Source organism: Engystomops pustulosus, chromosome 4, assembly GCF_040894005.1.
Source record: "Engystomops pustulosus chromosome 4, aEngPut4.maternal, whole genome shotgun sequence".
In the NCBI taxonomy this organism is placed as follows: Eukaryota; Metazoa; Chordata; class Amphibia; order Anura; family Leptodactylidae; genus Engystomops; species Engystomops pustulosus.
In genome coordinates this window covers 199,227,377-199,240,236 of record NC_092414.1, presented here as the reverse complement: position 1 = coordinate 199,240,236, position 12,860 = coordinate 199,227,377, and the positions used below count along the sequence as shown (strand labels likewise).

General features: G+C 46.9%; 1 protein-coding gene across 1 annotated transcript; it reads right to left on the bottom strand.

Annotated features, from left to right (window-relative positions):
• Positions 1–7,344: 7,344 nt before the first annotated feature.
• LOC140128540 (olfactory receptor 1E16-like) lies at positions 7,345–8,346 on the bottom strand. Its single transcript, XM_072150237.1, has one exon. It carries the CDS (start codon positions 8,344–8,346, stop codon positions 7,345–7,347), a length of 1,002 nt encoding a protein of 333 aa, XP_072006338.1.
• Between the last annotated feature and the right edge of the window lie 4,514 nt (positions 8,347–12,860).

Here is a 12,860-nt window from a genome sequence, read left to right as displayed (position 1 = left end):
TACAATCGCTCTGCGCTGCTGGTAAGCTCTGGATAACATGGTTAATGTTGAATTCCACCTCGTGGGCACGTCGCACAACAGTCGGTGAGCGGGCAGTTGGAGGCGGCGCTGCGCTGCCCTGAGAGTGGCAGCATCTGTGCTGGACTTCCTGAAATGCGCACAGATGCGGCGCACCTTCGTGAGCAAATCTGACAGATTGGGGTATGTCTTGAGGAAACGCTGAACTATCAGATTTAACACATGGGCCAGGCATGGCACATGTGTCAGTCTGTCGAGTTGCAGAGCCGCCACCAGGTTACGGCCGTTGTCACACACAACCATGCCTGGCTTCAGGTTCAGCGGTGCCAGCCACAGATCAGTCTGCGCCGTGATGCCCTGTAATAGTTCTTGGGCGGTGTGCCTTTTATCGCCTAGGCTCAGCAGTTTGAGCACCGCCTGCTGTCGCTTAGCGACGGCACTGCTGCTGTGCCTAGAGCTAGCGACTGATGGTGCCATGCCCACGGATGGTAGTTCGGAGGAGGTAGGCCCCGCAATCCTCGGCGTCGGCAGTATATGACCAGCCCCTGGGTCAGACTCGGTCCCAGCCTCCACCAAGTTAACCCAATGTGCCGTCAGCTATATATAGTGGCCCTGCCAGGCAGCACTCGTCCACGTGTCCGTGGTCAGGTGGACCTTGTCAGAAACGGCGTTGGTCAGGGCACGGATGATGTTGTCTGACACGTGCTGGTGCAGGGCTGGGACGGCACATTGGGAAAAAAAGTGGCGGCTAGGGACCGAATACCGAGGGGCGGCCGCCGCCATGAGGTTGCGAAAGGCCTCGGTCTCTACTAGCCTACAGGGCAGCATCTCCAGGCTAAGCAATCTGGAGATGTGGACATTAAGGGCTTGGGCGTGCGGGTGGGTTGCACTATATTTTCTTTTCCGCTCCAGCGTCTGGGGTATGGAGAGCTGAACGCTGGTGGATGCTGTGGAGGATCGTGGAGGCGACGATGGGGTTTTTGTGCCAGGGTCCTGGGCAGGGGGCTGACTATCAGCTGACACAGGGGAAGAAGCAGTGGTGTGCACGGCCGGAGGTGAACGGGCTTGGTGCCACTGATTCGGGTGTTTAGCATTCATATGCCTGCGCATACTGGTGGTAGTTAAGCTAGTAGTGGTGGAACCCCTGCTGATCCTGGTTTGGCAAAGGTTGCACACCACAGTCCGTCGGTCATCCGGTGTTTCCTTAAAGAACCTCCAGACTTCTGAAAATCTAGCCCTCGCCGCGGGAGCCCTCGCCACGGGAGCTTCACTACGTGACACATTTGGCGCTGATGCACCTGCTCTGGCCCTGCCTCTCCGTCTGGCCCCACCACTGCCTCTTCCAACCTGTTCTGCTATAGGACTCTCCTCCGTCTCAGAAGCACTGTGTTCACCCGGCCTCTCAACCCAGCTTGGGTCTGTCACCTCATCATCCTCTGATCCCTCAGTCTGCTCCCCCCTTGGACTTCCTGCCCTGACAACAACTTCACCACTGTCTGACAACCGTGTCTCCTCATCGTCGGACACCTCTTTACACACTTCTTCCACTACATCAAGAAGGTCATCATCACCCACAGACTGCGACTGGTGGAAAACCTGGGCATCGGAAAATTGCTCAGCAGCAACCGGACAAGTGGTTTGTGACTGTGGGAAGGGTCCAGAAAACAGTTCCTCAGAGTATGCCGGTTCAGATGCCAAATTTTCCTGGGAGGGGGCAGACTGGGGGGGAGGAGGCTGAGGTGCAGGAGCTGGAGGAGTGCCGATTTCGGTGACATGGGTGGACTGCGTGGAAGACTGACTGGTGGACAAATTGCTCGAAGCATTGTCGGCAATCCACGACATCACCTGTTCGCACTGTTCTGGCCTCAACAGTGCTCTACCACGAGTCCCAGTAACTTCAGTCATGATGAACCTAGTGAGTGTAGCTCTGCGGCGTTCCCCTGCTCCCTCATCAGCAGGTGGTGTCTCACCCCACCCAGGACCACGGCCTCTGACCCCTGCAGTAGATGGACGCCCACGTCCCCGCCCTCGTCCTCGTCCTCTACCCCTAGCCCTCGGGTTAAACATTTTGAAAATGAAAGTTATATAACTTTAATTTTGTTTTTAACTTTTTTTTGTTTTTTTTTGTGTTTTTTAGTTTTTTTTTGTGTTTTTTAGTTTTTAAAACCAAACAATGCTATCCTATTGCTATGGCTATTTTCTAGCCAAGTATATAAGCACACTGATGAGATGACGCTGAGTTATGAAAAAATAAACGTAAAATAAAAAGAAACTGGCAGACTGTGCCTAATTGAAATCCAACCCCTAATAAATTTTCCCACTTCGGTCTTTGCGATGGATATGTGCGTCACTAAGCGCTAAACACAGCAGTCGCAAGTCTCACTCCAAATTCCTCACAATTGGCTAGTATATGCACTGCAGCAAGAACAGCCACCAGCAGATCAACCAGAAATAAAAATATATAACGCTATTGTAGGCGTAAGTAAGCCGTTTGGATTCTCCTTTGGCTATTTTCTAGCCAAGTATGAAAGCACACTGATGAGATGACGCTGAGTTATGAAAAAATAAACGTAAAATAAAAAGGAAATGGCAGACTGTGCCTAATTGAAATCCAACCCCTAATAAATTTTCCCACTTCGGTCTTTGCGATGGATATGTGCGTCACTAAGCGCTAAACACAGCGGTCGCAAGTCTCACTCCAAATTCCTCACAATTGGCTAGTATATGCACTGCAGCAAGGACAGCCACCAGCAGATCAACCAGAAATAAAATATATATAACGCTATTGTAGGCGTAAGTAAGCCGTTTGGATTCTCCTTTGGCTATTTTCTAGCCAAGTATGAAAGCACACTGATGAGATGACGCTGAGTTATGAAAAAATAAACGTAAAATAAAAAGGAAATGACAGACTGTGCCTAATTGAAATCCAACCCCTAATAAATTTTCCCACTTTGGTGTTTGAGGTGGATATGTGTGTCACTAAGAGCTAAACACAACGGTAGCAAGTCCCCCTGCAAATTCCTCACAATATGGTACTAGCTGCATTACTAGTGCCAGCAAGCCCAGCCACAAGCAAACAAAAAAAAAAAAAGTATAACGTTATTGTAGCCCTAAGAAGGGCTGTTGGGTTCTTGTTGAATCACTCCTGCCTAACAGTAATCTACTAGCACCCTAACGCTGTCCCTGACCAGCAGCAGCTCTCTCCCTACCGGCATCCAGACACAGAATGATCCGAGCAGCGCGGGCAGCGGCTAGTCTATCCCAGGGTCACCTGATCTGGCCAGCCAACCACTGCTATCGACGTGTAAGGGTACCACGTCATGCTGGGTGGAGTGCAGAGTCTCCTGGCTTGTGATTGGCTCTGTTTCTGGCCGCCAAAAAGCAAAACGGCGGGAGCTGCCATTTTCTCGAGCGGGCGAAGTATTCGTCCGAGCAACGAGCAGTTTCGGGTACGCTAATGCTCGAACGAGCATCAAGCTCGGACGAGTATGTTCGCTCATCTCTACTGTCTACGTCTTTTCTACTTTTGATTTACAAAGTTTCTATTGAGGTTCCTTCCCCCGTGCGGACATGGTTTTCTCTATTTAATTTTTTCTTAGTGAACAAGCTATATTATCTGCCTGCAATAGCTGTTTTGTGACATTCCATTGCACTAAGTGGGAAGTATGCAAATATGTTTTCTGAGGTATTAAATGGAAAACAATGCCTCCTTATAACACTAAATATGACCTACAAGAAGTCCAATAACATGATGTGGGATTACGCCAAACCATTATATCTCTTACAGATGAACACAAATGTGTTCCAGACTACCAACTGTAGACAGCACTGTTTCAACTTGGTTGGGTCTCCTCAGTACAGTGTAGGGAACTGGTTTCACTGTGTGATAGGCTATTGACTATGGTCAGAAGGTAAGAGTTCTCCTTATGGAGAATTTGCCAATTAAGGCCACATTATTGGCATGTGGAGACTTAAAGCCATAGGTGTTCCACTAGGGAATTCTGGGAAGTATGCATATATGTTTCCCAAGGTGTTAAATGGAAAACAATTCTGTACTGAGGAGACCCAACCAAATCAAAACAGTGCTGTCTATAGTTGGTAGTCTGTTCATCTGGAACACATATACTGGTTTGGCTTAATCCCACATCATGTTATTAGACTTATTGTAAGTCATACTTGGTGTTAAGAGGGCTGCCTTTTAAAGCAGAAAAAGAAAACATTTTATTGAATTTAACCACTTGTAAAACATATTTGCATAATTACCAGAATTCCCTAGTGGTGCATCTGTGGTTTTAAGTCTTCACACGCCTATAAGCCAGCTGTCAGGCTCCACGGGAAGTGGACCCACTGGATTACTGCGGACAATGATGTAAGTCGACACCTGGGAGCAGAGTCTAAGCGGCACCCGTATTTCACCAGAGCCCGCTGCAAAGCGGGTTGGACTTACTGCTGCGTGGTTCGACAGGTGCGACTTTGTCCACGGTGGTAGTCAAGGCAAGGTAACGAAACGGAAGGCAGATTCATGGTCAAGAACAGACAGGAGATCAGCACAGGTGGCACAGGAACAACATCAGAGGCTAAGCAGAAACCACTTTAACCCCTTAAGGATGCAGGTTTTTTTGTTTATTTCTCACTCTCCACCTCCAAAAATCCATAACATGCTTATTTTGTGCATAGCAAATTCTACTCCTCCATGGCATTATTTATTATTCCATGCCATTTACTGGGAAGCTAAAAAAAAATTGCAAGTGTGGAAAAATTTTAAAAAAACGTGTTTGCATCATGTAATTGTGGGCTCCGTTTGTACAACTTTGTGTGTGCTCCAAATAACACATCTACTACTTTATTCCTTGGTTTAATGCGATCACAGTGATGCCAAATTTCTACAGGTTTTATTGCGTTTTAATACATTTTCAAGTTGAACGAATGTGTATGTGAAAGAAAAAAAAATGCCATCTTCTGAAGCTAATAACTTTTTCATACTATGTTGTAAGGAGCTGTGTGATGTGTAAATGTTTTGCTAAATAAGCCAACCTTTTCATTTCTACCATATTGAGAACTGTGCAACATTTTGATCACTTTTTATTCCATTTTTTTATGTGATGTAAAATGGTGTAAAAGTCGCTTTTGGGACATTTGGGTGCTATTTCCCGATATGGGGGTCACCGCTGGAAATAACCAGTTTTACACTTTGATAGATCGGGCATTTTCAAACGTGAAGATACCTATTGTGTCTGTGATTTTTTATGTTTTTTATGTGTTATATCAGTTCTAGGGAAAGGGGGGTGATTTGAACATTTAGGTTTTTTGTTTTTTTTATTATTTTTGAAACTTTTTTGAACAGTTTTTTTTTTTACTAATTTTTTTAGACCCTCTAGGGTACATTAACCATAGATGGTCTAATCGTTCCTACCATATACTGCAATACTACTGTATTGTAGTAAATGCCATTTTTGTACAGTATTCATTACAATGAGTCACTGTCTCATTGTAACAAATCTGCAGAAACCAGACCCCCTCAGATCTGATGAAGACCCAAGGCTGTCATGGCCACCATTGATGGGGGAGTGACTATTGGAACCAAGATGGCCAAGACGCCTTTATTTTTTTAAATACCGCTGGCAGCTTTGTTGGCGACATCGGAAGAGTTAATGCCTGTGATCAGTGCAAACAATATGCAGCAACCCCCCCCCCTCTCTGTACACACCCCCACCTCTGCGCCATTCATGTACAGTGCAGAGCATGAAGGGGTTAATGAATCTGAGGGCAGTGAGCTCCAAAAACAGAACTGTCTCAAGGAGCCGGCCTAATGATATATTACCCCTCATTACCCCTCATATCTTTTCCACCAAACCTACCAGGCACAATTCATAGCTCCAAACTGTCCAACATCCACTGTTTTGGAGTCATCTTTGACTCTGCTTTATCCGTTAAGCCCCACATCCAGGCCTTACTACAAACTGCTGCCTCCAACTCAAGAACATCTCTAAAATCCAACCATTCATCAACTCAGAGTCTACAAAATTGCTCGTCCATGCCCTCATATTCTCTGATTTGGACTGCTACAATATTCTTCTCTATGGTCTCCCAGCTAATACTCTATCTGCCCTCCAATCTATCCATATCTCTCCATTGGTTGCCCACTGAAAAATAAAATCAGTTTAAAATATCGACCATCACTTACAGAGCCCTTCACAACCTGTCTCCTTCATATATGTCTGAATAAATCACCCAGTGCCGTCCCACACATAATCTCCGTTACTCACAAGACATTTTGCTTCACTCTCTTACCATAAGCTCCTTTCACAATCATCTCCTCCTCCTGAGCTTCCCCCACACTCTGAAACTCACTAGTCTCTAAAATGTGTCAGACTCTCCCCCACCTTCCAAACCTTAAACATGACCTGAAAACCCACATGTTCAGGATTTCCTACACCACACAATGGCCCACATTTATTATTAGTGAGTCTAACTGCACAAAGGGAATATCAAACAGTAGAAACCATTGATATCAATGGGAAAGTCAAGGATAAAGGGTGCAACTGTTTTTTTACCTGGTTAAGTGTTAAACTAAACTTGTCTACATCTGTAGATGGGGTTCCTGCTCTCAAATAGGTTGGACTTGATGGACTGTTGTCTTTTTCTACAATGAATTTGTCAGTCAGCCTGTTCAGCCGATGCTATCACTCTCCCCTCATCCCATGATAGTGGGCAATGTGTAGCATAGAGAACGGAGGAGACAAAGCATACAGAAATAAAGTCACTAACCTGACTTGTCAAAACCTAGAAAGAAGCTGATTGTGTACAGGGATGGCTTATGGATGATAATAGATTCTAGTAGCTGCAGGTATTGGAGGTAGATAATGTTTGTGAACATAATAGTTCGGGTGTAGAGTGTTGACAGAGCACACATGAAGGATATTCTGTTGCTTCCAGTAATTATTGAGAAGAGACCATAACCAGCACAGTGCATAGCTTCACTCACATTTCTCAGCCCAAAGACTGACTGTATCTCCTGTCCCCTCCTCTTTCACTCTATGGATCTTTCTTAGCAACCAGAATACCTGGTTAACAGGAGAGGGCTGAGACCAGATGATGGTCCAACATTGGTCCGACAAACTATCATTTGTTAATCTGATACAAAACTGCTATTTTGAATTCTAGGTATATCACAGCCATTCAAAATATTCTTGATTGAGGAATAATTTTACACAAATCAAACTGTTGATTTAGCTCTTACATAATTTAGCTCTTACATAATTGTAGCAGTTGAGGAAATAAACATGAACAAATTCAACACTCCAACATATTTCATCACAAAGTAAGTTAAATGTTCTTCAAGTAGAGTTTTACTTTTTCTGTTGCGTCCAGTACATCTTTATTTCTTAGACTATAGACCAAAGGGTTTAACATCGGGACCACAGCCACATATATAATAGAGAGCAATTTGTCGTCTTGTCTGGAATTGTCAGTCTCTGGTTTCATGTTTAAGAAGATAATTGGTCCATAGAATAATATGACTGTGGTGATGTGAGAAGTACAACTGGAGAAAGCTTTATGACGACCCCTCGAGGATTTGATCTTTAATATAGTGGAAATGATGTAGACGTAGGACACTACGATGAGCGAAAAAGGTAGGCATCCGATGAATACGCTCTGGACAGTGGTCAAAATATCTCGGTATGTGGAGTCACTGGCGGAGAGCATGCTTAACGTCTTCAGATCACAGAAAAAGTGGTCAATTTCATTGGAAGAGCAGAAAGATAAAGTAGCTGCGATCATTGAATGCCACACGGAGTTAACAATACCAATGATCCAGGAGGTGGCAGCCATTGTAAGTCTCACCCTTCTTCTCATGATCATTGCATACTGTAACGGCTTACAGATGGCCACATAGCGATCACAAGCCATACACGTCAGGATGAACATTTCAGCCTGACCACACAGTAAAAAGAAATACAACTGAGTAATACAGCCAGGAAATGAGATCATGTGATCACCTGTAGCGGTGATGGACAGCAGCTTTGGTAGAGTAACAGACACATAGGCGATATCTGCAGAGGAGAGATTACATAGGAAGAAATACATAGGAGTGTGGAGCTGGGTCACTAAACATACAAGGGTGATAATGATGACATTGCCAATGACGGTCATCATATACATCAGAGAAACTCCAATGAACAATGCAATCTGTCCAGCCGCAGAGGTGTAAAAAGCTAAAAGATTGAATTCCTTCACTGTATGGTTTGTACATTCATTCATCTTAGCTACCTGAAGAAAGATACACTTGGTTATTGGAACAGAAGTCTTCAGTCTACTTGGCGGCATACGTTTTGGTTTGTAGGGAGAGTTTATAGACTATAATATGTAGGGGTGCACCATCTATGAGATGGGTTGAGCATCTTGCCTCAGGCAGCACCACCTGCAGAAAAATAGGTGGAAGAATATGGGGCACAATCACCTACTATAAAGTAGGACCTGGTACCTAAAATAGTGTCTCTTTACACCCAGTGTCAGCACAGGCATGGAGGACCCTAAAAATAGCCTGATATATTACTTCTGAATGTGCAGGAGGGGGAACAAATCAATTCAGCACCCTTAAACAATTCCACCACACTGTGCACATAAAAATATTACCATATAGAGACCTAAGAGAAATTATTGTAGATAACAGCCATAACATTTAAACCCAAAAACAGTAATAATATAAGAGAAGCCCTTTCAAAAATAAAATGATTGTAGATTAGAGATGAGCGAACATACTCGTCCGAGCTTGATGCTCGTTCGAGCATTAGCGTACTCGAAACTGCTCGTTGCTCAGACGAATACTTCGCCCGCTCGAGAAAATGGCATCTCCCGCCGTTTTGCTTTTTGGCGGCCAGAAACAGGGCCAATCACAAGCCAAGAGACTCTGCACTCTACCCAGCATGACGTGGTACCCTTACACGTCGATAGCAGTGGTTGGCTGGCCAGATCAGGTGACCCTGGAATAGACTAGCCCCTGCCTGCGCTGCTCGGATCATTCTGTGTCTGGATGCCGCTAGGGAGAGAGCTGCTGCTGGTCAGGGAAAGCGTTAGGGTGTTCTATTAGAATAGTGTTAGGCAGGAGTGATTCTACAAGAACCCAACAGCCCTTCTTAGGGCTACAATAACGTTACACATTTTTTTTTTATTTGCTTGTGGCTGGGCTTGCTGGCACTAGTAGTGCAGCTAGTACCATATTGTGAGGAATTTGCTGGGAGACTTGCTACCGTTGTGTTTAGCTCTTAGTGACACACATATCCACCTCAAACACCGAAGTGGGACAATTTATTAGGGGTTTGATTAGAATTAGGCAGAGTCTGCTGATTTTTTTTTTTTTTAGCTGTATTTCATTTTATAGCTCAAACTCATCTTGCAAAGCAGTGTGCTCTCATTGTAGGCTACAAAATAGCCATAGGAGAACCCCAACGGCTTACTTAGGCCTACAATAGCGTTATATTTTCCTTTTTTTTGTTTGCTTGTGGCTGGGCTTGCTGGCATTAGTAGTGCAGCTAGAACCATATTGTGAGGAATTTGCAGGGGGACTTGCGACCGTTGTGTTTAGCTCTTAGTGACACGCATATCCACCTCAAACACCGAAGTGGGACAATTTATTAGGGGTTTGAGTAGAATTAGGCAGAGTCTGCTGATTTTTTTTTTTTTGTTGCTGTATTTCATTTTATAGCTCAAACTCATCTTGCAAAGCAGTGTGCTCTCATTGTAGGCTACAAAATAGCCATAGGAGAACCCCAACGGCTTACTTAGGCCTACAATAGCATTATTTTCCTTTTTTTTGTTTGCTTGTGACTGGGCTTGCTGGCACTAGTAGTGCAGCTAGTACCATACTGTGAGGAATTTGCTGGGAGACCTGCGACCGTTGTGTTTAGCTCTTAGTGACACACATATCCACCTCAAACACCAAAGTGGGACAATTTATTAGGGGTTTGAGTAGAAATAGGCAGAGTCTGCTGATTTTTTTTTTTTTTTACCTTTATTTCATTTTATAGCTCAAACTCATCTTGCAAAGCACAAAATCCAGTTGTGTGCTGTCAGTGTAGGTTAGAAACTAGCCATAGCAATAGGATAGCATCGTTTTGTTAAAAAAAATAAAAACTAAAAAAAAATAAACACAAAAAAAAAAAAAATTAAAAGTTTACACTTTAATTTGGAAAATGTTTAACCCGAGGGCTAGGGGTAGAGGACGAGGGCGTGGACGTGGGCGTCCAACTACTGCAGGGGTCAGAGGCCGTGGTCCTGGGCGGGGTGAGACACCACCTGCTGATGGGGGAGCAGAGGAACGCCGCAGAGGTACACTCCCTAGGTTCATCATGTCTCAAGTTACTGGGACTCGTGGTAGAGCACTGTTGAGGCCAGAACAGTGCGAAGAGGTGATGTCGTGGATTGCGGACAATGCTTCTAGCCATTTGTCCACCAGTCAGTCTTCCACGCAGTCCACCCATGTCACCGAAATCGGCACTCCTCCAGCTCCTCCACCTCAGCCTCCTTCCCCCCAGTCTGCCCCCTCCCACCAAAATTTGGCTTTTGAACCGGCATACTCTGAGGAACTGTTTTCTGGACCCTTCCCACAGTCACAAACCACATGTCCTGCTGCTGCTGAGCAATTTTCCACCAGTCGCAGTCTGTGGGTGATGATGACATTATTGACGTAGTGGAAGAAGTGTGTAAAGAGGTGTCGGACGATGAGGAGACACGGTTGTCAGACAGTGGTGAAGTTGTTGTCAGGGCAGGAAGTCCGAGGGGGGAGCAGACTGAGGGATCGGAGGATGATGAGGTGACAGACCCAAGCTGGGTTGATAGGCCGGGTGAACACAGTGCTTCTGAGACGGAGGCGAGTCCTATAACAGAACAGGTTGGAAGAGGCAGTGGTGGGGTCAGATGGAGAGGCAGGGCCAGAGCTGGTGCATCAGCGCCAAATGTTGCCCGTAGTCAAGCTCCCGTGTCGAGGGCTAGATTTTCAGAAGTCTGGAGGTTTTTTAAAGAAACACCGGATGACCGACGGACTGTGGTGTGCAACCTTTGCCAAACCAGGATCAGCAGGGGTTCCACCACTACTAGCTTAACTACCACCAGTATGTGCAGGCATCTGAATGCTAAACACCCCACTCAATGGCACCAAGCCCGTTCACCTCCGGCCGGGCACACCACTACTCCTTCCCCTGTGTCATCTGCTAGTCAGCCCCCTGCCCAGGACCCCGGCCCAAACACCTCCCGTGCGAAAACCCCATCTTCGCCTCCACGATCCTCCACAGCATCCACCAGCGTTCAGCTCTCCATACCCTAGACGCTGGAGCGCAAAAGGAGGTATAGCGCAACCCACCCACACGCCCAAGCCCTCAACGTCCACATCTCCAAGTTGCTTAGCCTGGAGATGCTGCCCTATAGGCTGGTAGAGACCGAGGCCTTTCGAAACCTCATGGCGGCGGCCGCCCCTCGGTATTCGGTCCCCAGCCGCCACTACTTTTCCCGATGTGCCGTCCCAGCCCTGCACAAGCACGTGTCAGAGAACATCCTCCGTGCCCTGACCAACGCCGTTTCTGACAAGGTCCACCTGACCACGGACACGTGGACGAGTGCTGCCGGGCAGGGCCACTATATATCGCTGACGGCACATTGGGTTAACTTGGTGGAGGCTGGGACCGAGTCTGACCCTGGGGCTGGTCATATACTGCCGACGCCGAGGATTGCGGGGCCTACCTCGGTCCAGGTCTCAAAGGCCTACTATGCCTCCTCCCACCCCTCCTCCACCTCCTCCTCCGAATTACCACCCGTGGGCATGGCGCCATCAGTCGGTAGCTCTAGGCACAGCAGCAGTGCCATCGCTAGGCGACAGCAGGCGGTGCTCAAACTGCTGAGCCTAGGCGATAAAAGGCACACCGCCCAAGAGTTATTACACGGCATCATGGCGCAGACTGATCTGTGGCTGGCACCGCTGAACCTGAAGCCAGGCATGGTTGTGTGTGACAACGGCCGTAACCTGGTGGCAGCTCTGCAACTCGGCAGACTGACACATGTGCCATGCCTGGCCCATGTGTTAAATCTCATAGTTCAGCGTTTCCTCAAGACATACCCCAATCTGTCTGATTTGCTCACGAAGGTGCGCCGCATCTGTGCGCATTTCAAGAAGTCCAGCACAGATGCTGCCACTCTCAGGGCAGCGCAGCGCCGCCTCCAACTGCCCGCTCACCGACTGTTGTGCGACGTGCCCACGAGGTGGAATTCAACACTTACCATGTTATCCAGAGTTTACCAGCAGCGCAGAGCGATTGTAGACTGCCAGATGTCAACTTCCACCAGAACTGGTAGTCAGGTCAGTCAGCTTCCTCAAGTCTACAATGAGGAGTGGACGTGGATGTCTGATATCTGTCAGGTGCTGAGTAACTTTGAGGAGTCAACACAGATGGTCAGTGGTGATGCCGCCATCATCAGCCTCACCATCCCGCTGCTTGGCCTGTTGAAAAACTCTCTGGTCAGCATGAAGTCGGAAGCTTTGCGCTCGTCACAAGAGACGGGGGAAGAAGATTCCCTTGTTGATAGCCAAAGCACCCTTAGGTCTGTTTCTCAGCGCATATCGGAGGAGGTGGAGGAGGATGAGGAGGAAGAGGAGGAGAATGTTGGCGAGACAGAAGAGGGGACCCGTGTTCAGTCCTTCACTGTTCAGCGTGTATGGGCAGAAGCAGAGGAGTTGGAGGAGGAGGAAATGGACAGTCAGGCCAGTGAGGGGAGTGAATTCTTGCGCGTTGGTACTCTGGCGCATATGGCAGATTTCATGCTAAGCTGCCTATCCCGTGACCCTCGCGTTC